General features: G+C 40.9%; 1 protein-coding gene across 1 annotated transcript in view; it reads left to right on the top strand.

Moving 5' to 3' along the window:
- Positions 1–23,233, top strand: part of LOC118233933 (piezo-type mechanosensitive ion channel component 2-like) — an 82,217-nt gene that overhangs the window by 11,556 nt on the left and 47,428 nt on the right. Inside the window, exons 3-7 of the mRNA XM_035430094.1 lie at positions 7,596–7,721; positions 14,652–14,694; positions 18,482–18,644; positions 20,991–21,258; positions 21,583–21,793. Of these exons, the coding sequence (XP_035285985.1) occupies positions 7,596–7,721; positions 14,652–14,694; positions 18,482–18,644; positions 20,991–21,258; positions 21,583–21,793 (811 nt within the window). The remainder of the gene's footprint in view (positions 1–7,595; positions 7,722–14,651; positions 14,695–18,481; positions 18,645–20,990; positions 21,259–21,582; positions 21,794–23,233) is intronic.

The following is a 23,233-nucleotide window of genomic DNA, read 5'->3' as shown; positions in this document are numbered from 1 at the left end:
CAACACTGGAATATCACTCGTCTTCAGCAGCCAGGGGTTATAGTTTGTGAATGCAGCATATGCGTATATTTCGGGGGGGGGGCGCAGGGGATACGACCCCCTCAATATTTAGAACAAGTGCACTTGTCCCCCCCCAATAAAAACATGAAAGAAGCAGAGGACTTTTAAGTTGATGCAGAAAAGGCACAAATTGGTGCATAAAATTTTTTAAATTGCCAGGTTTTTTGGGTCTAAATTGTGATGCATGTTAGCATCACGCTAAAGGGAGTTACTGTATGTGTACTGACGTGCATTAGCATAATGATAAAGGCAGTTACTATAATTTGTACTGATGTATATTAGCATCACGCTAAAGGAAGTTACTGTATGCATGTTTTCATTATTCATGAGCAGGCTTGTCATCATGTAGTACCACAAAGGGCACACATCCTGAAAGCACAAGTGAATCATTATGAGCTCTCCCTGGAGTCTATGGTTATTACCACAATTTAAAACAGAAAAAAACATTTGACTAGAGGGAATTGAAAGTGATCGGGACAGAACTTTGGAGGGTCGATACTGAATGGTAAAATGGCTTCAGTAGCAGTTTTCATATCATATCTTTCCTGTTTCTTTTGAACATAGTGATTTTTCTATCATCAGTTTTGTGTCGTTTGTTTTACACCTGAAGTTAGGAGAACTGAAGTTGTTCGATCAAACAGTTGGACTCGGGATGGTGGGTCCCTTCAAACTCATTACGTTCAGGGCTGTGCATTCAAAGGAACTGAAAGCAACATGTTTTTGTCTCCAGCCAAACCAATCTCATGTTCTCCTTGTCCTTTTCACTGCTAAAAAAGGTTTACAGAGGAGCGTGTGCCGTCAAACAGCATCATTCATCTACCGCGCTGGCTTCATCCCGGTGTGTTTAGGCACTGCATGGAGAGACGACTAAAAGGGGCTTAAGATCCGTTTCGCTGAGATGTCTTGTCAGATTCTTTATTTTGTAGGGACTGGAAACATTTGTAAGGCAATTTAGCAACAGTGTATTTGTGCTGGGGTTTTTTTTGGCAGAGAAGCATGTCATTTGTAAAATCAAGTTGCTTCGATTTCAGCCCCCCTCCTCCTCCCCATGCGTAATTAAATTTAGCAAAGGAACACTTGGCTTTAATGGATTCCTGCCCTCTGTCGTGAATCAGTGCAGAAATCGGGGCTGCTTATGCAGAACGTGCATGGTGCAGCGCATGCACCGGTGCATGGAGCGGCGCATGGAGTAATGCAGGGTCCAGTTCATAGTGAAATGGATGACGCAGTGGTCTACTCTGTCCACCATCCTGGCAGTGTGACAGCGTGGTGAAAGTTTGGAGTTATAACCAGGATGTTACTGGTTGAAATCCTGGACAGGCCACTGCTTTTGTACTTCTGAGAAAGATACTCTACATAGCCTGAATCACTTTACTATAATAAATCCAGCTATGTAAATGTGTTATGACATGTATTATGTGATGATACAGACAATGTGCGATGTATCAATGTCAGTTACTCAATAAAATGGCTTGATGCAGCGGAGTTGTGGGAAGCATGACTAATGTCCCGTCATCCCCGTATTATTTCTAATCAGTCAGGCGAGTGTGTCAGGCACAGATGTTACCTGTTTACTGCTCGGAAAGAGAAATTGACAACAAAGAAAAATTAAAATTGCTCAGCGACAATGGCGTCAGGCAAGAAAGGGTCTTTGTGATGCTGGTCTCAAATTTACAGAATACTGTCAGCCTGTATTTAGTCACACTTTGTACATGCACACCAACACACACGCACATGCACACAGACACAAGCACACACCCACATGTGTTTGGTGTGTCAGCCAGCACTGAGGCAGAACTGACTGGAAGCAGCATTCAGGTCACAAACTGTTTGCTTTTCCATTCAGGCTAATTTCTCTCCTGTAGACTGATGGAACACGCAACTCCAAACAATGGGCGCTCTCCCTCTATTTCTCTCTCCGTCTCTCCCTCTCTTTCTATCCCTCTCTCACTCCCTCTTTCTCTCACTCTCTCTCTGTCTTTGTCTCTGTCTCTTTGTCTTTTTGTCTCTTTCTTGCTCTCTGTCTGTCAGTGTCTCACAGTTCTCTCTCTGTTTTTTGCTTTCTCTCTTTTGTTCTGTCTCTGTCTCCCTCTGTCTCTTGCTCTCTCTCTCTCTCTCTCTTAGAGACAGGTAACATAGGTAACATCTGTTTCTCTGCCAATAACAATAACCTGTTTCACTTTATTTAATGCCTAGGGCACCTTGCCACCCATTCACTCTCTCTATCACACCCTTACCTGTCAAAAAGGCTGAGGCATCACCATGTAGACCAGCCATTAATAATCATTCATGTATGGTACTTCCAAGCAAAGAAGATTAACCCTGATATAAGTGTTAATATATGAATTATATATTCAGTGCCATTGAATAAAATGTTTAATGAAACTTAAAAACATTTAATTTATCCTTGTGTGTAAAATTCCATCGCACTTGTGTACAGTTATAGCATACATAGAGGTAGTCTAGGAACGTGCCTTTTAAGATCTCTGTTTTAGTGGTACTTGCAGTGCGTGCATTAGCCAAGAATGTGTACTGTGGAAAGGATGTGAGAGGTTTCTACACGCTCTCCAGAGGATGCGTAGTCTGTTACCGTTTTCCACATTTCTTTTGAGTACCCTCGGAGTGCAAGGTGTGATGGCCGGAAGCCTGTGAAGTCAGCACCCCTAATATAACTTAAACCAGATACCATGCATCAATTATTAAACTGGCGCTCGGTGTGAGCAGTGATCGGAAACTACTGAAAAGAGGAGAGGAGAAACACGGATGTATGCGAGGGAAAAGATCTCACATACATCCGTGTGCGTGTGTTGTGACAGGTAAAAATGGTTGTTGTAGCACTGGAAAAACCTAGCGTGGGTAAGTGGTTAAAGTGGACAGATGCAGGAACAGATGCTAACAGAACACAACATACAGCCTGTTTCTCTTATGCATTCAACCTTTTCTGATCCCCTCTGATGTCCAAAGGCATCCGGGGGACCCCATCATAAGTTAATAAGGGTTATATTTTTTAAAGTTTAAAATATTAAGTTTAATATTTTAAAATATTTTCCCAAATCTATATGTAGTCATTCCATATCATGTTTGATCAGGGATCCACTACAGTACCTGCCACAGACCGCCTACTTGAAGAAAGTAGTGTGAGACCATGGGACAGGTAGGGGAGTTCTGTGTAATGGAGTAATATTCCCCTTTTGATCTTGGTTATGTGTAAAAAACCGTGTGGTTTACTGGAGTGCATCAACACTGCGAGTCTGTAGGCACACGGCTTTTTATAATTAGTGTTAGTGCAAGATTCTCTCAGCCCTGTATGGCATTAATGTGGGCTGTGTGATGTTAAGTTGAGCTGTGTGGTGTTAATGTAGGCTGCATGGCGTTAATTTGAATTGTGTGTCATTGATATAGCATGTGCAGCGTTAATATAGGCTGTGTGGTGTTAATGTACGCTGTGTTGCATTAATGTGGGCTGTGTGGTGTTAATGTGGCTGTGTGGTGTTAGGCTAATTGGAGATGCTAAATTGCTCATAGGTATGAGTGTGTGAATGAATGGTGTGTGTACCCTGGCAGGAATACACCCTGGAGGCCTGTCCAGGGTGTATTCCTGCCTCTCGCCCAATGCACGCTGGGATAGGCTCCAGCACCCCCCGCGATCCTGCCCAGGATAAACGGGTATAGATAATGGATGGATGGATGCTGCATCAGAGGAAGGGAACATCTATGAAAATGTGTTCTTCTCCCCATAACTACTAACAAATTACCCAGAAGGTCTGCAGGTGCATGGAGAGGGATGCATGTGTATTGCAGCTCTACCTCTTAATATGAAACATGCTTTCTGATTAAAAGCAGAGAAATATCCCTTCCCTCTCTTTACCTCCCTCAGTCATTTGGTTCAGATCCTGCACCAATCTCCTGGCTTTGCAAGTGCATTTCAAATCTGAAGCTCACGGTAATTTGGTTTTATGGCTTTATTATGAATATGTGGCGAAATGATGACTCCACAAACATAGGTTGGAAATATTGTGGACTGGCCATTATGAAGTATAGTAATAGCACTTTCAACAGATTCCATACATTCAACAGAGGATCTTTTCTGAATGTATTGTAAGAGCTAGGCAGGTGCATTGGGTGGAAATATTGACATAGCATTTCTCCTTTTTAATGTGGGGGAGGGGGATAAAATCCAAATATGCATGTATTATACATGCAATTGTTTTAAATGTCAACCTTGAAGATGTCATTGTCTGAAAGGGAACATTTAGTTTGCCTGAGTGCTCTTTGTAGCTACTGTAAGCCAGTCATGCCACTTTGTTTCCACAAAATAAGAAATTTGCTTGTCATTTTTGCTTCTTGTGCAACTATCAACTTTCTATTGTGTGGATATTTGCTGGGTAATGCATTTCAAATTTATGCCCGATGGTTTTGGACTCCAGTAGAGCCTGGAAAACATTTTTAACAGCCTTATAAACTGTTTCCAAATTACATGCTGCTGAGGGTTGGTAACAGATGCATTTGATTTCTTTTGATGGATTTGGAAGGTGTTAATTTCTTTTTATGCATTCGTAAATCTTATCTGCAGTAAGCAGAGATTCAGCCACTGTGCACTATAATCTCGAAGAATCCCAGCACAAATGTGTGGATTGGAGGTGCGTTGCCGTGGCTGAGACTGTAGACTGCAGCAGAGAGTCTGAACAAACATCCCATAAATTACACCCAATGCATTAGGAACATTAAACATTAATGACTGTTGTCTAGGTGTGTCCTAAGCATTTCATACAGGATAAAGATTATAAACAGCTTTGTGGCCAGTAACATTTATATGGGTGCCACTCTTTCATCAGATTACTCATCCTTCTCACTGCAGTTCTGTGGGTGTGAGCCATCAGATTACTTAATCACCCTCAGTGTGGTTCTGTGGGTGAGACCAATGAGTCTGATTAATAATCACCCTCAGTGCGGTTCTGTGGGTGGGACCAATCAATCTGATTAATTATCACCCTCAGTGCGGTTCTGTGGGTGTGAGCCATCAGATTACTTAATCACCCTCAGTGTGGTTCTGTGGGTGAGACCAATGAGTCTGATTAATAATCACCCTCAGTGCGGTTCTGTGGGTGGGACCAATCAATCTGATTAATTATCACCCTCAGTGCGGTTCTGTGGGTGTGAGCCATCTGATTACTTAATTACCCTCAGTGCGGTTCTGTGGGTGGGACCAATCAATCTGATTACTGATCACCCTTAGTGCAGTTCTGTGGGTGAGATCAATCAATCAGATTAATAATCACCCTCAGTGCGGTTCTGTGAGTAAGACCCAACTGATTACTAATCTCCCTCGGTGCAGCAGGCCATAAAGATACCTCTATAGAGATAGCTTGATGCAGGGCTCTGTGATCTTTGGCTATAAGATAAATGTGGTGTGGGGGTACACAGGGAAGTTCCATGTAGATATAATTAGTTCATGTGTTCAAACAGCCACAATGTAATTTCATTGTAGAGTTATCTACAGCTGTGCTGTAGCAGTTGCTTCCCCAGAAGACCACACCAATGTGCACTGACACTTCTGCCACACGCCAATGACTGGTTCCCAGTCAGCTGAGGAGTAGCTGCTGCATGATCAGGCTGGGACTAACCTGCGGGCTCTGGGTGGCACTTTCGCTGGAAGCGCCACCTATGGGGTGCCTTTGGTCCGCTAGATTTCTAGTTACTGTAGCTAGTTAACAATGTGAAGATCTGATTTAGGTACAGTATAGTAGCCAACACTATGATCTACTGCTAATTATTTACATTATGATTTAGTTTGGTTTGTTTAAATGTGCAAAACAAACCTCCTGATTACTTTCTGGACATGTTATCTTTGAATTATGAGAACAAGCTGCCATTTTATTATTTCAATACTTTATTTCACAGAAAACGTTTTTAAAAAATGCTTGTGCTGTTGAACTGCATTGAGTGATGTCTCGAAAAGAGGGCCAATTGTACTTAGTTCAACAGAGCTGTCGCGCATATTTTAAAGGAAATGAAACCTCTTGTAAGTGTTTATCCTCTCCTTGGAGTGTTTGCACAAAGACTCTGTTTCCTGTCTGTGGCTTTTGCCCGACAAATCCTCTGTGTCTGTGGTTTAAAAAAAATGTCTGTCCCCTGAGTGCTGTTTGAGTTATAGGGCAGTAACTATTTTTCATGATAGATTACAGGTTAGTGGAGTCATAACGCTTTAGCGGGAATTACTGGTAAGACTTGAGGAGTAACTGTGATGTAACCCTGTAGTAACGAATGTCAGTTTTGCTGGAGAGCAGCCGTATAAAAGACATCATGGGGAGATGACAGAACATCACATAGAAAGTTCAAGAAATTACTTTGATGTGCAAACATATACATATAGATACATATTGTAGCTCTTAGCTTAACAGGTATATCATACATAATACAAATGCCATGTCAACTGGGTATTGGTAAGACATTAATAATTAAGCATTTGTGCCATAAGACCAATAACAACACAATGCATCTGGCACTGAGCTTTTCCTTTGTGCTTTTCCAAACTGTAAAATCAAGGAAGAACTTTGTAAAACTACCTCTACTTCATTTTAACAGTTACATTGTCCTAAAGGGTATTACTAAGACATTTGGCTTTTAACGGAAGCAGCTATTAATATTCCCTATTGTTTTATTTTCTTCCAAACAAGTGCCAGTGCCTGCTTTGGCCTGGTGGTATTGGCAGTATTGAGGTTGCTAGGGTTAAACCAGTAACAATGGTGGTTCCCTTTTCCCTCTGAAATCATTCCCACTGAGTCCCAAATGCAGCTGTTCTGCCAAACACTTATCCAGCCACCTTCTGCCCTCTGGATCCATGTCTATCAAATGCAACACAGGTACGGAAGGAGCAGGGGAAATCAAATGGATGTTTTTTCTATTGAAGTAGAGAGGACATTTATGTCAGAAGTGGAATCGTTTGTGCAGTCCTGTGTTTTCAGTAATGTGCACATTGTGTTCTTTAAATCGGTACTGCTATGATGGCTGTCACTTCTGAAACCACAAACAGGATATTGCCGCTCACAGCGCAGCTCCTCTTTCAGCACTACACCATTACTCCTAAATCACAGACAGACAGGTGGCCCCACCCGAACCTCCTCTCTGACAGCCGAAACCTGGGGCCTCGTATCAGTGATTTGCTCGAGCACCTTTCAGCTGAAGTCAGTAATAATTGCCACGCTGGCCATGGAGGTTGCAAACCCCAGAGCCTGATGGGAATCCAGGGCTATTATGATGTCACGTAATGGCACCTGCAGTCGCGCCAAAGAACCATTAACAGGGAAACTGCAGAGAAGCGGAAAACCCAGAATGCACTGAGAGGAACTGCCTACTCTGTAAATTGGAGCAGTGTAAAGAGAGAGCTTCAGTCAGACAGTCTGAGCACTGTACAGTGCCACGGGGTGTGGACTGTACCAGGGTTTATATCAGACCTCATTCGGTGTGTTTCTGTCATGCTGTTAATACTTTGGAACTGTAGAGCTCATCCTGTCATCTTGTCATTTCTCCTCCAGGCCACACGGGACGCTTGCTGAAGTCGCTGTGCTGCATCAGTGTGACCTTCCTGATACTGCAGATCATTTATCAGATCACTATAAGCAGCCTGCTTGCCAGGAAAGCCATTGACCCCCACTTCAGCTGTGAGTACAGGCCTTACACCTTACAGAACATCGTATACTGACCAACGCTCAGTCCCCATAAATCTTACTGACATATGCCAGTCAAATCCCTGCCCCACAGTGAGGTATGGACAGGGGCTTCAGAATACTGGATGTGTAACTATAAATCCCCTCTCTCATACTCCGAAATAAATATTTTATAAAAACCTAATACAAATAGTTTCAGAGGTAATAACACTGTGGATATAAAAGCTCATCAGATCAAACCATTGGCTAAAAAATGTAATAAAAATGTACTAATACTGATGTCTGACACTAGTGCTGACTGAAATTGGCTTCTGCAGAACTGTGAGAATTATTGCATATTACTTAAAAAATAAGTGGAGTCATATGAAAGAAGAATTTTTATTCTTAATTTTGGAGTTTGAAGATTCAAAGGGTAAAAGTACCTAAAATACAAGGGACCAGATCTCAGGTCTTGACCTTTGTCAACACAATGGGCTGAGGTCTCAGACATCCATTCCTATATCCACTTATTCATTGGTGCCTGGAACCACCACCCTCTCAAAAATGTGAGTGTTTTTTGAGAGAGAAGAAATACACATTTCCTCCCCATGGTCAGCAAAGCACACCTCATCTCAGGGCTGTGTATCTGTACCTAAAGATGGGTATCAACGCACGTCTGACCAAAGTAGTGGGGAAGTACCAAAAGCATTTATTCTGTCAGAGTTCCCATGATATGGGGGATAAAATCTCTGGCAGTTAGCAGTGTTTAAGAAGCACTAAATAGGCTCTGTCCTTCTTATTTACTCCTTCATACCAGGAAATTGCCATGCAGACACTGCACTCTCTTCCTGCTGACAAATTAAGATCCAAATCAACCTGAAGAGAGCTGAAGACCCTTCTGAGTAGAGTCTGAGGAGCTAATTTCCTCCTTGGTCCTGGAGAACTGATGTCCAGATGTTTTCCTCTGTTCTGTTTATACTGCTTATACTTTCAGAACCTGGGAACGGTCCAGAAAGGAGACTATCATAACAGCAGTTACTCAGATGTTTAAGTGTCTGGGGGAGGAATCCCTGTAGGCAGGTCGGGACTTGAACTGAGCCTGTCTACCTGGCACAGTGACCAGCGTTGTGCTCACCCTACATGCACAGACTTAGGTTAGGTTGGCACTCGGGTACTGTAGCCCTATAGGAGCCAGATTCTAACCTCAGACCTGTCCGGGGTAAAACTGGGCTTCTGTATTCTGATGCTTTAGAAATTTCTGTCACATAAAACTGGTCTTTGACATTGCTTAATGTCTAGTTGCCCCTTATCTGAAATTGGGAAATTAACTGTCATTTACGCTTCCAACGTTCATAACTCAAAATATGGAAGAATTATGGTGTTATAATTTACCGTGTAGTGAAAGAAACCTTGTAGTCAGAAGTAGAAGTTGTAGTCAGAGTGCATGCGTGAGAGAATATAGAAATAATGAGGCAATCTGTAGATTTTGGCTCCTGGGTGTAACAAAAATAATTTTATCCTATTATAAAATTATAAAGGAAAAAATCCCTAACATCTGATGGCAATAACCAAAGATCCAGCTATGGATTTCATTTATCTGAATTTCAGATAATTAAGCAGCTGTGTGCAGCTCAAATGCATTACACCTACCTTATAAATGTTCAGAAGGTTTCCCACAAAGTAGTGTTAAATAAGCTATTTTATGAAATGTGCATTTGAAGTGTAAAATCATTGCTTTCTGGAATCAGTATTACAATTTTAATTAACTCACAATTAACTTAATTTTTTTGTAATATGTAGTTTTTAGCAGGTGCACTTAATACAATTTGAAATAATAGTTACTTTTCACAAGGAAGGTTTAAAAAATATTAATTTCAGGTCTTATTGTTAATTTAGCAGAACTACAAGAATATGCTGTTTCAAAACTAAATCTGCTGAACAATGAGTAAAAGACAGACATGCATGAATATCTTATTTTCTTTCTAACATTTCCCCACCCTTTGTTTCTCCCCTTTTCTTCATCCATTCTTTGAGTAGTTGTGCCATCTTTTCTCATCCCTACTTCCTCCAGTCCACCTTCCTTTTTGGTTCACTTGTTCTTTCTACAGGACATAAAATGGCAGGTGCATCCTATAGAGTGTTAGGCCCAGATCCTTAGAGTCAATGGGAAGAACAAAACCAAGAGACAGCACTGAGATCTGCTGTGTGTGATTTACAAAGCAATTGCTTTCAGTGGCTTTAATGAAGTCATTAAAGTGACAGTTTCTATTTATCAGTCACAATTAACAGCACGCAAACATAAATCTGAACTTTCCACCCTTGTAGATCAGATTAATTAACATTTTCACTTGGATTAGGTTTTATTTTTCTTCAGTTTAATTAAACATTTAATTGATAAGGAAATATCTTCATCGTCTCTCGAAGGAAGTGTACATCCTGTTTCTATGAAAGGCTTATCTTTTGTTTCACCGAAGACATGCTTATAGTATGTATATGCACTGTACACGGACGCGCACATGTTTGTGTGTGTATGTCATTTTTTATTTAGTTTGTATATAAATTATAAAGGTATAACCAAAAAGCAGCTACGCACCACAGTACATAACCCAAAGTTGCTGTAAAATGCTTAATATCTTCCTATCACATTGCTGTAATGCTTTTCCTTCTTTGGTGCTATTGGCTGAATGCAAGCCAGTTTTCAACAAAGAACAAGCTCCCAATATGAGTACAGATTGGGAATTAATTAGCATTAGCATCCTTAAGAACAACAATTGCAATGTTTTGTATGGTTGAAGAATTGTCATATTTGAGCATTAAAAATATATAATTACGTTTCAGTTACTTCTATGTAATTGTTAGGTAGCATATTGATTTTATAGTGAGGTAAAGATTGCAGTTAGACATTCTGTAATACATCAGTTTGTAAAGACTTAATTTATTACTGTGTTAATTTCTGTTGACTGCTGAGGTTTATGTCTTACAGTATTTCTCCCTGTGACATCTTTGTGCCCTAGAAAACTAAACAAATGAGAAGTGGTTCTTCACACAAAGAGCTACGAGTGTTTGACGCTCAACACCATTTCCTTCAGTTTTATATTTACTGGAGCCAAATAGCCCATTAGAGCCTCAAAGGGTTTAACTAAGAAACATTAGTGAGCACAGAGCAGCCGCGTGTTAACTGGCCAACAACCAACACGGGTTTTCATCAGATATGGAGACAATGATATTTCCACAAGACGCGTTCAGCCGCAGTGGATCAGTGACTTTTCCGAAACTGAATTCTGAACTTCCTCCGTCTATCTATTCCTCGCTGTACATAGTGCTGATATTTGGCAGTCAGGGTGAAAAAGGCCTCTCCCTCTCCTTTTGACTGGAAATAGAACTGTATCGCATTAAACTGTTTGCAGCACACCAATGGCTGCCCGTAAAAACAGGCAAGGTAGATTAATGGGCACTCAAGTACAAGAAGCCCTTTCTGTAAGACATTCTGAGCTGAGGATTCACATGCAAGGAGATGAAAAAGGATTCCTTTACTGTACAAAAAGTGTGTTGAAGCATTAAAAGAAGTGAGAGTTCTCAGCTTTTGAGAACTACAGCTGGGCACAGGAGTAGTCTCAACCAGAAAGATGCAATTAAACTCATATTAATGTGAAATAAAAAAAAGTGTATGTTATTAATTCAACTCCACAAAGTGAAACTTCAGTCTCTGAAACTTCAGCTCTTTTGAAAATGTTGAATCAATTTGTTTATTCTTAGAAAAATTACAAATATTTTTATTATTAATTGGAATCTGATGTGTAGGATACGTTATCAGATTGTATTATGCAAAATTATGTCATGCAATTTTAAACACTGGAGCTGTTACAAAAGGTCAAATGTTACTGTATAATTGAAAAGCTGTGCTTTCAGCAATGGAAGTGGTAGTTAAGAAACAGCATGGTTCTTATATCTATGTTTGGCTCATTGTGTGTCTGAACAAGGGTTCTGCAATTATTTCAGAAGTGTCTGGGTCCAAACACAGAGTCCTTCGTTACACAAACATTTCACATGTAACTTTTCTGATTTGTAACCTTTTTTTATAACATTGAATTATCAGTGCTAAACTGAGAGATGAGAGACTGGTTAAAATTAAAAACATAAACGACATAAACAACAAAAGTGAGGGTGTAAAAAATAGTGGTGGGGGAGGGGGCGGGGGGCTTTCCGACACCCCCCTACGCTGAAGAGTTCGAGAAAAGGCGAGACTGAGAAAGGGAAGATGGTGAACATTAACAAGCTTAGCCCATATGGTTACTGTGATATTTCAGAGCTTGTAACAGCTCTTCCTGATATGAGTTTGGCTCGGATCCCTCTCCTATGGTGACACTATTGTTCTCTCCATCACATTTCAATTAACAGCCTTTTATTTTCTCTGCTGACACGCTGACCACGTAATGATTCTCTGGAGATGCCGAGCGCAGAACTCCGCAGAACTGCCAACAATAACACCGAGCGCAGATGTGAATTATTACTGAGTGGCTTTGTCAGCCAGCAGCCGCTTTGTTGTGATCAGGATTTCCTTCCTCAGGTCGTGCAGGTTAACTTGTCTCTAAAAATGAGCGCTTTAACATGAAATACGAAGCCAGGCCCAGGGCTCAAAGCAGCTATTTTTGGCTGTGTGAGAGGGAAAGCCCTTTGCTCAGCTGAAGTGTGAAATGGGTGTCATTACCACTGTAAGGTCAACAGTTTGACAGAAGTTCAGTTCAGAGGTTAACCTTTAGGGGGTAGGGCCTAGTTAGAGGTTTTTGGCCGGCATTATGCTTATTGAAGACAGGCTTATAGGTTTTCCTATGCTTGTAACACCACATAGTTATTAGTTAGTCTTTATTTAACCAGGTATTAGTCCCTCTGAAAAATGCTTCTTTATAAAGTCTGGTTAACCACTGCCAGTGCTAACCAGACACTAAGGTAGTTCAGCTTTATTCGTATAGTGCTTTTCACAAAGGACAGGTGTCTCAAAGCACTAGCCGCAAACCATGTTAGGATAAAAATTTGACCATTATTTTTATTTGCTCTGTTGAGGTAATTGTCAGTGTCTAATGAGCTGTTGTATTATTTAGGGTTGTGTTTCTCCAGAATATATCTTGATGCATGCTAAGAGAATTCCTGCACAACTGTGTCCGTCTTTGTATCTAAAGCTATCAGGTACTGTGCCTTCATCTGTAACAAAGTACTACTGTGAAGGTTAATGCTGTATGTGTATATAGACTGACTGAGTTATGCTTTCTCTTAATTAAGTTCTCTTATCGCTCAAACCCATTTCATGCATATGATTTCAATTGCACATTTTATATCATTTTGCAGTATATTTTGTGGTGTTTCATATTGCGTATATTTGAGAAATGAGATATAATTATGGGAATAATGTATCCCTTTGAATGATGACACAATTCATTTCAGCAATATGGAACCATCTCTGTGCCTCTATTTAAGATAACAAATCAATGGGGCTAATTCCATCTAACCGCTGAGAGGCAGCCAGCTCTCCAGAAAACATTTCAGTGTAATAAGCCAGGTTTCGTATGAATGAGTAAAGGATGATTTGGTATCACCATTAAAGATGTTACAGTTTTGCAAAGGCTTATATGGGTCTGCTGCATTAAGTCGCCTAGTGCTGCTGAAGTCGAAACTTATGCAGCACAGCAACATAAAGAACTGTGCTTCTCAGGCAACTGATTTAATAGGCTCCTAAAATAATTCTGCTTCTGCTGGCGCATAGGTTTTTATTGAAATATTAATCGCTACAGTGAATGTCTCTGTTAATGACTTAATAGGCAATCTAACTTAAAATCGTCACAAAGCTCCCTTGTGTTGATCCATCTCTGCTGGATATCATAAAGATCACTGCTGGTAACACTACTCAGAAGAGATGGAAAGCTTTGGACTTGGTAACTCCGAAATGTTCATCGAATGGAAATTCAGAGAAGATCTACAATCTCCTTTGCTTATGCAGACTCATCTGCCGGTTTACTTTTACAAGAACCTGTGAATGTGATCCTCTGGTTTGTGTATTCCTAATTCTTTAAAGGCACATGGGCATTTGATCAGATGTGTTGCACATCTGTAACCTAGTCATGTAATGGTATCAGTGAGAAGTTGAGTGCTGGTACATCAGCTTGTGTTTTAACCTTTTTCCTGAGAATGTCGCATGTTAAGCTCAATATATTGTGCTGCCATCCCAGGAAATAAAAAAACTATTTTTATTTATTTATTTAAACATGTAGGTGACTAATATAAGCAGCACTTATAATTGAGGAGTAATTAAATAAATTCCCTTACAAATTAAATTCAAAATTACATTTTCATACCAAAGTTAATGAAAGTCAAGAGTTGAATGTAAGGTGTTCAAAGACATAAGAAGATATCTCAGACATTAGAATTTCAAATAATTTTTACACCCATTTTTTGGTTTTTGAAATGTGCACTAGTTTGCCAATGCTATGGTTCAACTTTAAACTACTCAATAGGAGTGTATCTTTTAGTGTGGTAATTCAACACCTAATTGTTCAGCTAATTAACTTATAAAAGACTCTGACATATTGATTTCTCATCAAGTTAAATGGTTTCGCGACGACTTTGATGATGGATTTGCCTTGGGGTTAAAACAAAGCTAAAATTGGCCGTGCAGTTTCCTGCCTTGGAAGTATAATACCTGGAAATATACCTGTAAACACCATTTGTAACGCTGCTACTTCTTAGTTCATCCAGGCTGTGCAAACATGCTTGTTATGCTTTGAAGAGAGTTCAAAAACCTGGAACATTTGTCGTCTTTCACAAATTTTACTGTTAATACCTGAATGCTATTACAATATATTCTGCTAAAACTAACCATGCCGCAGTTACATTTCCTCCCCCATGAAAGACAGAATGTAATCCCTGACTTTCTTCATGCTATTTTATCCATAGGTACAACCTGGGAGAAGTCTATGCGACAGCTGGGCTTTGACAGGTAAGGCAGAAGATTCACTATGCAGTTGAGGGTGCTAAGAGTTTAAGCCGAAACTGCTGTCATTGCAGCAGTGTTCTTCCTGTCAATGTCCGGCTGCGTAATGTGAAATTGTGTACATTCGACAGTAATTGACAAAATAAATCTGTCTGTTGCCCTGTGACTCCTCTGCGAAATCTCAGATACTGTCTGCCATCAAGATATTCTGCAAAAATGGCATTTGTTTGACATGCTGTTGAAAAGGTCAGACACAATCGAGCTTCCAGCATCGGCGCTTACTCATACTAGTTCCCAGCAGATACTCAGCACAGACTTCCTGGCCTCTTCTGTTGCTGAAGGCTGAAAGCTTTTACACAAATGAACAGACATTTAAATATCCAGTTAATACAAGCATACCATTTGAGCGCGACACAAAAAGATTTTCAGAGTCTGTCTGGCAGAGGAAGTTGGATAAGAGACCGTGGAAATGGGCATCTCTGTGGTGAATGAAGTGACTGGGGGTGTTTGGTTAAAGGCAGAAGAAAGCCTCACCCTACAGTTTTCATTTCCCCTAAGGTCTGTTATTAATGTCTTTATTTTTAACACCAGGAACATAGGCAGATATGCTTTATGGGGTATTAAACTGAAACAATTCTGCAGGCCCTGTGTCTGAGTGTGATTCTCACGGTCCCCTCCCTACAGCTGTCCTTTTTGTGGGGACCTCTTGCGTGCTGACAGCATGATTAATTAAAGTGGCCCAACCTGATGAAATGTACCTTGCGGGCTAATGATCTGGTTGAAGTGATCTGACTCTTTTTGGGTGGCCATACAGCCTGTCACCCTGAACTGTCAGTTTCACTGCGCATTTATCAACTTGTCCATTATTTTTCCTTTCATCACATTAACACATTATCCATAAGATCAAACATCTTCGTGTTTGAGGTGTGGGATTTTCCACAGGTACTGAATGGGTCAGTGCCAGAAATGAGCTGTGAAGGTAAGCTTCAGAACAGTCATTCTAAAGACAGAGACTGAAAGCATTAGCATAAATATTAATCACTTCATTAAAGATGGAATGTTACCCTTGTAGTTCTTTCTAAAAAATTGTTTGGTAAGTTGTTAATCTTGCACAATAGTGTTACTAGCATACTGATGATGCAGAACTGTAAGCTCAGTTCATTTAGCATGTTTCAGTTTTCCACATATGGGAGAGATTTTCATGTTTCATGTGTGACTCCATTACAGGTAATTACACCGAGGCCAGGTCCTTCAAGTATGCAAGTTAGAGTGATGCATGTTATGGTGGAGTATTCTCAACAGTTATAATGGTGGAAAAGGTGACCAGTTCATAGTGTCAGAGGGAAGAAAACTATTTTAAACAGTATTGCCTGGTATGCCACATGTATTGTTCTTCTTTTAACAGTGGAAATTTTATATAAGAAGTTACGGTCCTGCACACAGTATCTTACACAACCTTTTATTAAATAACAACAAAAATGTCTGATACAATCCTTTCACAGCATCTTAAATGAAACAATAAAAAACTTGCCAGCCTTCTTTTCAATTAACAATGGAAATTCTAGTTGGTTTCCCTCATATGTTTGCACTTTCAGTTAACACAGCCCTATCATGTGAAAATTGAATCTTTATGAGAAGTAAATTAAGATTTTACAATCCTGAATAAGCTCTTGTTTTCTTCACTTCACAAAACAAGAGGTTATTCAGGATTGTGTTGTTTGAAACAATGTGAAATTCCTTTTTTTTTCATTTAATTTTTCCATGTTGTGAACCTCATCTTTCAGTTGATGTTTCTACACCTCAGTAAAATGTATTTTTGGTCGAGAGCCTGCTGGTCATTTTCTTAGGACTGATGCTAAGGCATAGTGCTAGTAGTTCTGAATATGTTCATTGTCTTATATACAAATACTCAGCTCATGTGACTAAAACATTTCTAGCTACTGATGTCAGATTTAAAATACGTATGTGCTGTACTAAATTCCTTTGGTGTCTTTGATGTCATATGTAAATCTGCTGATCTGCTGTAAATCTGTGGATCTGATGTGACTCCCCGCATGTGCTGTGAATCCTAGGATCTGCTGTGAATTCCCGTATCCGCTGTGTGTCCGTGGATCCGCTGTCCTTTCCCCTGCTCATTCTCACAGCTGTGGCTGAGGGAGCTCTCTCTGCTGTGTGGAATATATTTTCCACTGTCACAATGTGCATTTTTATTCTGGCCTCTTGCAGTTCCCCTTAAGCACAGGAAACTATGTGATGCATGTGACTTGAACCTCCCAGCATCCATACACACACACACACACCCAGTGAAAGTTCTTTACCACTCTGTACTTTCTTCTTTTATACACACACACACACACACACACACACATACACACCACAGGAGGCAGTGCATTGGCTGCCTGGTTATGTGATTTTATGAGCTTGCCAAGATGAAAGGAGATTTAGAACAGCAACACTGGAATCATTGTGATACAGGGCGGCTTGTACTGAGTGGGCCGGAAGAGCAAGAGCCAACCAGCTCTCAGGCGTTTCCACAGTGCGTTAACTAGCGCGCTTCGCCACTCGTAAAATTTATGCAGAAAATATCTGCGCTTTAAGGTTTGAGCACTTTTCCACTATGGAACCTCTGAAAGTTAACATTCACGAGGAGCAAACACAGACACCACACACCAACAGGACAACTACTTTTGTTCACTTTTTTGTAAACAGTTTTCTGAGATCTGATTCCGCTTTAGTTTGAAATATATTGGTGCGGCTACGGAGTTTGCCTCTTGTTGTGGTTGGCTTTCCTAAAGATCAACACTTCCTCTGTTTACTTGATGGACAATTTTCTGAAACAATAATAAATACAAAGTAGGTGATTATATCTAAATTAGTTTTCCTTCTCCTGATGTTTCAGTCTACACACATTTATCTCAGGGCAGCTTTTTTCCCTTGACATAATTGCAAATAATAATTGTTACTTTTTCATATTTATTTTACACAGAAAACATTCTTGTTCATTTCAATTACAGCCAAATGACCCGGGGGGTTAATGCTTGTGGAAAGTGGTTTGTGGAAAGTCTTGGGGAGTCTTGATCGTAGAGCAGGCTCTGCTGACTCCACAGCCAGAATGCCGCTTCCCTCCTTGTCTCATAGAACAGAACGAGAGCTGGATCTGCAAAAAGCGCTTCAGAGCTCACCGGCCTTTAGGGTGGAAAATAAACCACATTTTTACTGAGGGGCCAGAGGTCACTGAGGCAGCTTTTAAAACACAAGTTAATCTCAGCCCTTAATTACGCTATCAGTTGGGTTCAGTGGGGTTTGATTTCATTTTGAAAGACAATATGTTGAGTGAATATGGGGAAGGCCTGGCTTTGTTAAACGCGTAAATAGATCTCATTAGAAACACTGTTCAGTTCAGCTGGGATTTCTTGGCTTTTTGCACATTGTACAGCCTTTTTTTGATGCTGGCCTCTGGCAATGTTGTTTTCTGCTTTGTTTGTTTATCAAATTGAATGTTTAAAGATTTAAGCTTAGTCAGGCCGATGAAAATTTGTGCATTTTAAAATCTTGCTGTATGATTTGCTTGAGTCATATTTTTATGAAGCTGAAGTCCTTTGTCTCCTCATATTGTTTTACATTTTAATGTAGAAAGTGGTGTTCTTATCTGCTAGTGAAATTGTTATTATTTCACTGTAACTGTTTGTCCTTCACTGACAGGATCTGGTCCAATAACATAATGACTTTTGCTCTCTCTCTCTCTCTCTCTCTCTCTCTCTCTCCCTCCCTCCCTCCCTCCCTCCATCTGCAGTGTGGACGGAGCAGACGCGGGTAATGGCATACGTGTGTTTATCCCGGATATCGGCATGTTTATGGCAGGAATGGGCACCTGGCTGCTGTGCCGCAGTTTGGTTAAAAAGCCCCCCAGCGAGGACATGGCAAAGGACAACATCCACTTTGAAAGCGAGGATCAGGTCAGCCAATCCAGCAGCTCTTTTCACACACTGGTCGCTGCAGAGACCAATCACCTCTTTCCTCTCTCAGATATCCAGGTTTTCTTCATGGGACAGTGTCCTTGTTCGACAGGCACTGGTCACTGAAGCAGCCAATCACCCTGCTCTACACATAACACAGTTCTCTTTGGGAGCAAATCTACTTCTTGGATACAAAGGCTTTTTAAACACCTGGGGTCATGTGACGTACACATCCAATCAGGGCTGGTTTACTCTTCACAGCAGCGATTGTGGCTGTGAAGATAAACCAGTCAAGACCTGTGGTTAATATGAATCAGCATTTTCTCTGTACTGATCCACATGTAAAAACATTTAATTTTTATCCATATAAAATGTGAAGGAGCCAAAATGTTAACAGGTTGCAATAAATTCAATAATATATTTTTGTTTGATCACTGAAATTAAAAACAGTAATTCACATTAAAATTATTGCAGGAAAGATGTTATTTCAGGGAAACCTGGAAAAACAAAATATAGATGCATTCCATTTAATGACAGCTTGTTTGGGATATTTCATTTAACGCCTTAAAAAAAATGAACAGAAAACAGATACAGTATGAAAGAGAGGTGATGCGGGTTAACGACTAGAAAAATGTCCTGTTTGTTTTCCTCCAGAACTAGGCAGCTGTTCAAGCCCCTGAGCAGCTGTGTGCTGGTACAGATAGCATGTTGGATTATCATTAAATATGCAGAGGCTGCAGCCTGTGGGCCTGGCTGTCTGACCCGTGGAAAGATCCTCATCACAGGTGTCAGGCTCCACCTCTGAAGGCCAAAGCCCAGTTTTCATTACGAGCGCTTCCCTCAGCCTGCTGGGTCGATCTCGTTTTTCAGCCTTATGTTTTCCATGCCCGTGCACTTCTGCAAATGGTGTTCACTTTGGATGCTCAGGACCACAGTGCTATAAGCAGGCGGAACTTATGGCGTGTGCAGTTATTTAAAAGCACTTCAAGGTCACCGGTTTCGAGAGGAAAGCAGCTCACAGTGCTGCTCTTGACGCACCTGCACTCCTTGCTTTAGCAGTGGTGGCATTGATGAATCCTGCCCTTCAGGTCTGAATCCTAAATCTAAAAACTAAGGAGCAAACCTTCACTTTTCACTGTTCATCACAGATAGACTGCACCATGGCAAGCTCTTCTGTAGCCCCGTTGCGTTCATGCATGTGACCGAGACGTGTTTTTCAAGTCCCAGTCAAGTCTTCTGTCAATGTTTGAACTGAAGACCGCTGAGTTTGTCTCTCTTGCACCCCCAAGTATCATTTTCCTGTAGGGAAAGCACTCACGCACACACACAACACACACACACGCACGCACGCACGCACACACAAACACATACACACATACACAGATCAAACGTTAAAATTCTATTTACTGTATTGAAATGTGAGCGTATTTTTATTGAACATACAGTATTGTGGAATTACACTGCTGGATATTTGCTTATCCTGTTTAGGTTTGTACTTTCACACATGTGCCCTGGGAATGCAAACATCCAATCTTCTATTAAATATTCCTTCTGCAGCCATTGTTCTACTCAATATCACTAGATGCTGCTCATAATGTTTTCAGGAGAGTGTTTGAATACCCAGTATCCTGGATATATACCAAATATGTGGGTACACTTGTACAGTGCTACACAATGTTATGTTTTTTTTCATTATCTTTCAACAACTTTGAGAACCAGGAGAGCACAATTTCTGCCCTAACAGAGCTGACCATGTCTTTGTATTAGAGCTGCAAGGGAGGTTATAAATATCAGAGAATAAATGTTTTTAAATATCTGTCAGTTAACCCTTACAATGCACCACAAAATAAACATGTAATCAAGACTCCCGTGCGTCACTGACATTATCGAGGAGGATGTGTCTGTCAGCGCCTTGGACAGATCACCAAACCTGTTGTGAGATTACTGCTTCCTCAGTCATTTACAGTGAAGCCAGGTGTCCTCAGGTAAACCTGCTACAGCTAGTGCCAGGGTTTTCATATGTTGCACACACAGCCATCTATCCCTTATTTGGTTAGATGTTTATTTTGGCAGGAGTAAAAATGTTTTTTTTGTTTTGTTTTTTTTTAACCACCAGTGGGGTTGTGCTGCAGATAAGAATTGGGATATTACAGTTGAAAACGCTGAACCTTCATTCGTGGATTTTTGTGCTCATTTTTGCATTATGCAGCCCAGAAAAAAGACTGGAGCGACAGTCCACACCAGCAATATTAGATATGAGATTGGTAGAACACAATAGTTTGGCAGTGAGGTGTGAGCCTTTCTTGAGTTGTAGGCATAATCTATTTGCTTTAATCACGCCCCCAGGATGAGGAAGAGGATGAAGAGGAAGAGACTGAGGAAAAGCTGGATCTGGAGGAGAACATACTGCTCGATGAGGACTTTGACGCTGAGGACGAGCGCGAGGAAGATGATGAAGATCTGGACGAAGAAGAGGAGGAAGAACCAAAGGAGAGCACAAAGATGAGGATACTTCACCTGGTGGCAGGTGCAGCATCCAAAGTGAAGGACATCATCGGCAATCTCATTACCACGGCTGGACAAGTTGTTATAACAGTATTACTGGGATTGACAGGTGTGTGTGTATGTGTGTGTGTCCATTTCAAATTAAATATTATTTATTTACATAGCCCCTAGTCAGTATTACTTGCATAGCCCTTATCTATCCATGGATCAACTACTTATAAAGCTAGATATTAATTGCAGTCAAGGTCAAGAAGAACTTATAAGCTTACAGCACATTTAAACCCAACCCCTGAGCCCAACTGCAGATACAGTGCTGCTTATTTCCCAATAGTGGGGAAACACAGGGGAACTGGCTGCTTCCGGTGAGCTGGCAGGCCGATTGCTGTCATACGGTTCCTAACGTCCTCTCCGCCGTTTCCGCCATTTCTCCCAGGGATCATGCTGCCCTCCGTGACCTCGGCGGTCTACTTCTTCTCCTTCCTGGGCTTGTGCACCTGGTGGTCCTTCGGCCGCACGTTCAACAACCTCATCTTCAGCTGCCTGTGCGTGCTGATGGCCATCTTCAGCGCCGGACACCTGACTGTGCTTTATCTCTACCAGTTCCAGTTCTTTCAGGAGAGCGTTCATTACGACAGAGCCACCAGGTGAGGGAAAAGGGTAGGCCGGGGTATGTGTGCTTTATCTGGACTGATGGCTGACTTTTTGTTGACTTTATTTAGACTTTTAGTTGGCTTTTCAATGTCATTTTTATTTAAAATTTTAACTTTCCCTTTCAGAGAGACAGGGAGTGAATTCAATGAGACATTCTAGAGAAATGTGCTGATATTACTGCTGTGTCCTGTCTGTAATAGTGTGTCTCTTATTAGCCTGCTGATATATCATAATAATAATTAGACACTAAGAAACATGTGTGATGCATGGTATTTTCTGGAAGTGCTCTGCGCTGGGGCCCCTATGTCAGCAGTGGGACTGTGTGAGGCTGGGGTGTGGTGGTCACTGCAGCTCTCGCCATTGTGTTCTGCCCTTGATGTTTCAAGATGCTATTGATTTGCAGGCTCTAATTTGGGTGCTTTGGAGTACAGACTGCAGAGCGATGGTTTTATGCCTATTATAGCCTGGTCCAGTATTTCCTCCAGTCCACCCCTCACTCAGGGACAGGACAGGCCATTCAATCATAAAACAAAGCAGTGACGGTGTGTTTAAACAGGCTGCACGCACGTTTTGCAGTGACGGTGTGTTTAAATATACTGCACGCACATGTTTAGCAGTGACGGTGTGCTTAAATATGCAGCACGCACATGTTTTGCAGTGACTGTGCTTTTAAATAACCATCATGCATATGTTTTGCTGTGATGGTGTTTAGAAGCATAACACACACACGTCTTGTGGTGGTTCTGCATTTAGATATGCAGAACACACTCATTTTACACTGAGTGTATTTTAAAAATGAAGCACAGCTTACTGTAGTTTATGGAATGATAAGAACCAACTAGGAAATGTCACATGGTCCTTCATGCTCATAAAGACTGACTTGAAAAAGATTCATTATTCAACAGAAACTTACCACTTGTTTTTTTACAAAGCTGTTTAGGATTTTTATTAAAATAAAATTTTAGCATTCGTGTTTTCCCTATCCTGGCTTAAAGGTTTTTCAGTTTTGTGTGGAGTTTTTCTTGGTTTTCCCCATGGCTGTTTCCACACTTCTGTTACAGTTTGTGAGCAGCACATTTTTGATGGACACTGTGGAAATCTTGGAACATTCTGTGAGGGCTCCTTTGCTGAAGCCGATGCTAAACTATGTCTTGTAATGTAAAAGATCAATAAAATGTGCCTTTTGCACTGGTGTGGGTCAAGTGTGTGAAAAAGTTAAGTGTATTTATAAGTATAGATCCAGTCAGACAGTGGCTATTGTTTCCAGAAGGTGTTTGTCATTGTGAGCAATGACAGGGACAAGGCTTTAGTGAGTACTGACCCAGAGGGACCATGGTAATGGGATTTAGCCCTCCACCCTACTTCCTGAATGACCTCACAATGGCTTGGTCATGTGACGCCACTTGGAATTCCCAGCTGCTGGAAAGCTTCCT

Source organism: Anguilla anguilla, chromosome 8 (genome assembly GCF_013347855.1).
Source record: "Anguilla anguilla isolate fAngAng1 chromosome 8, fAngAng1.pri, whole genome shotgun sequence".
In the NCBI taxonomy this organism is placed as follows: Eukaryota; Metazoa; Chordata; class Actinopteri; order Anguilliformes; family Anguillidae; genus Anguilla; species Anguilla anguilla.
This window is presented reverse-complemented; position numbering and strand designations above follow the sequence as displayed.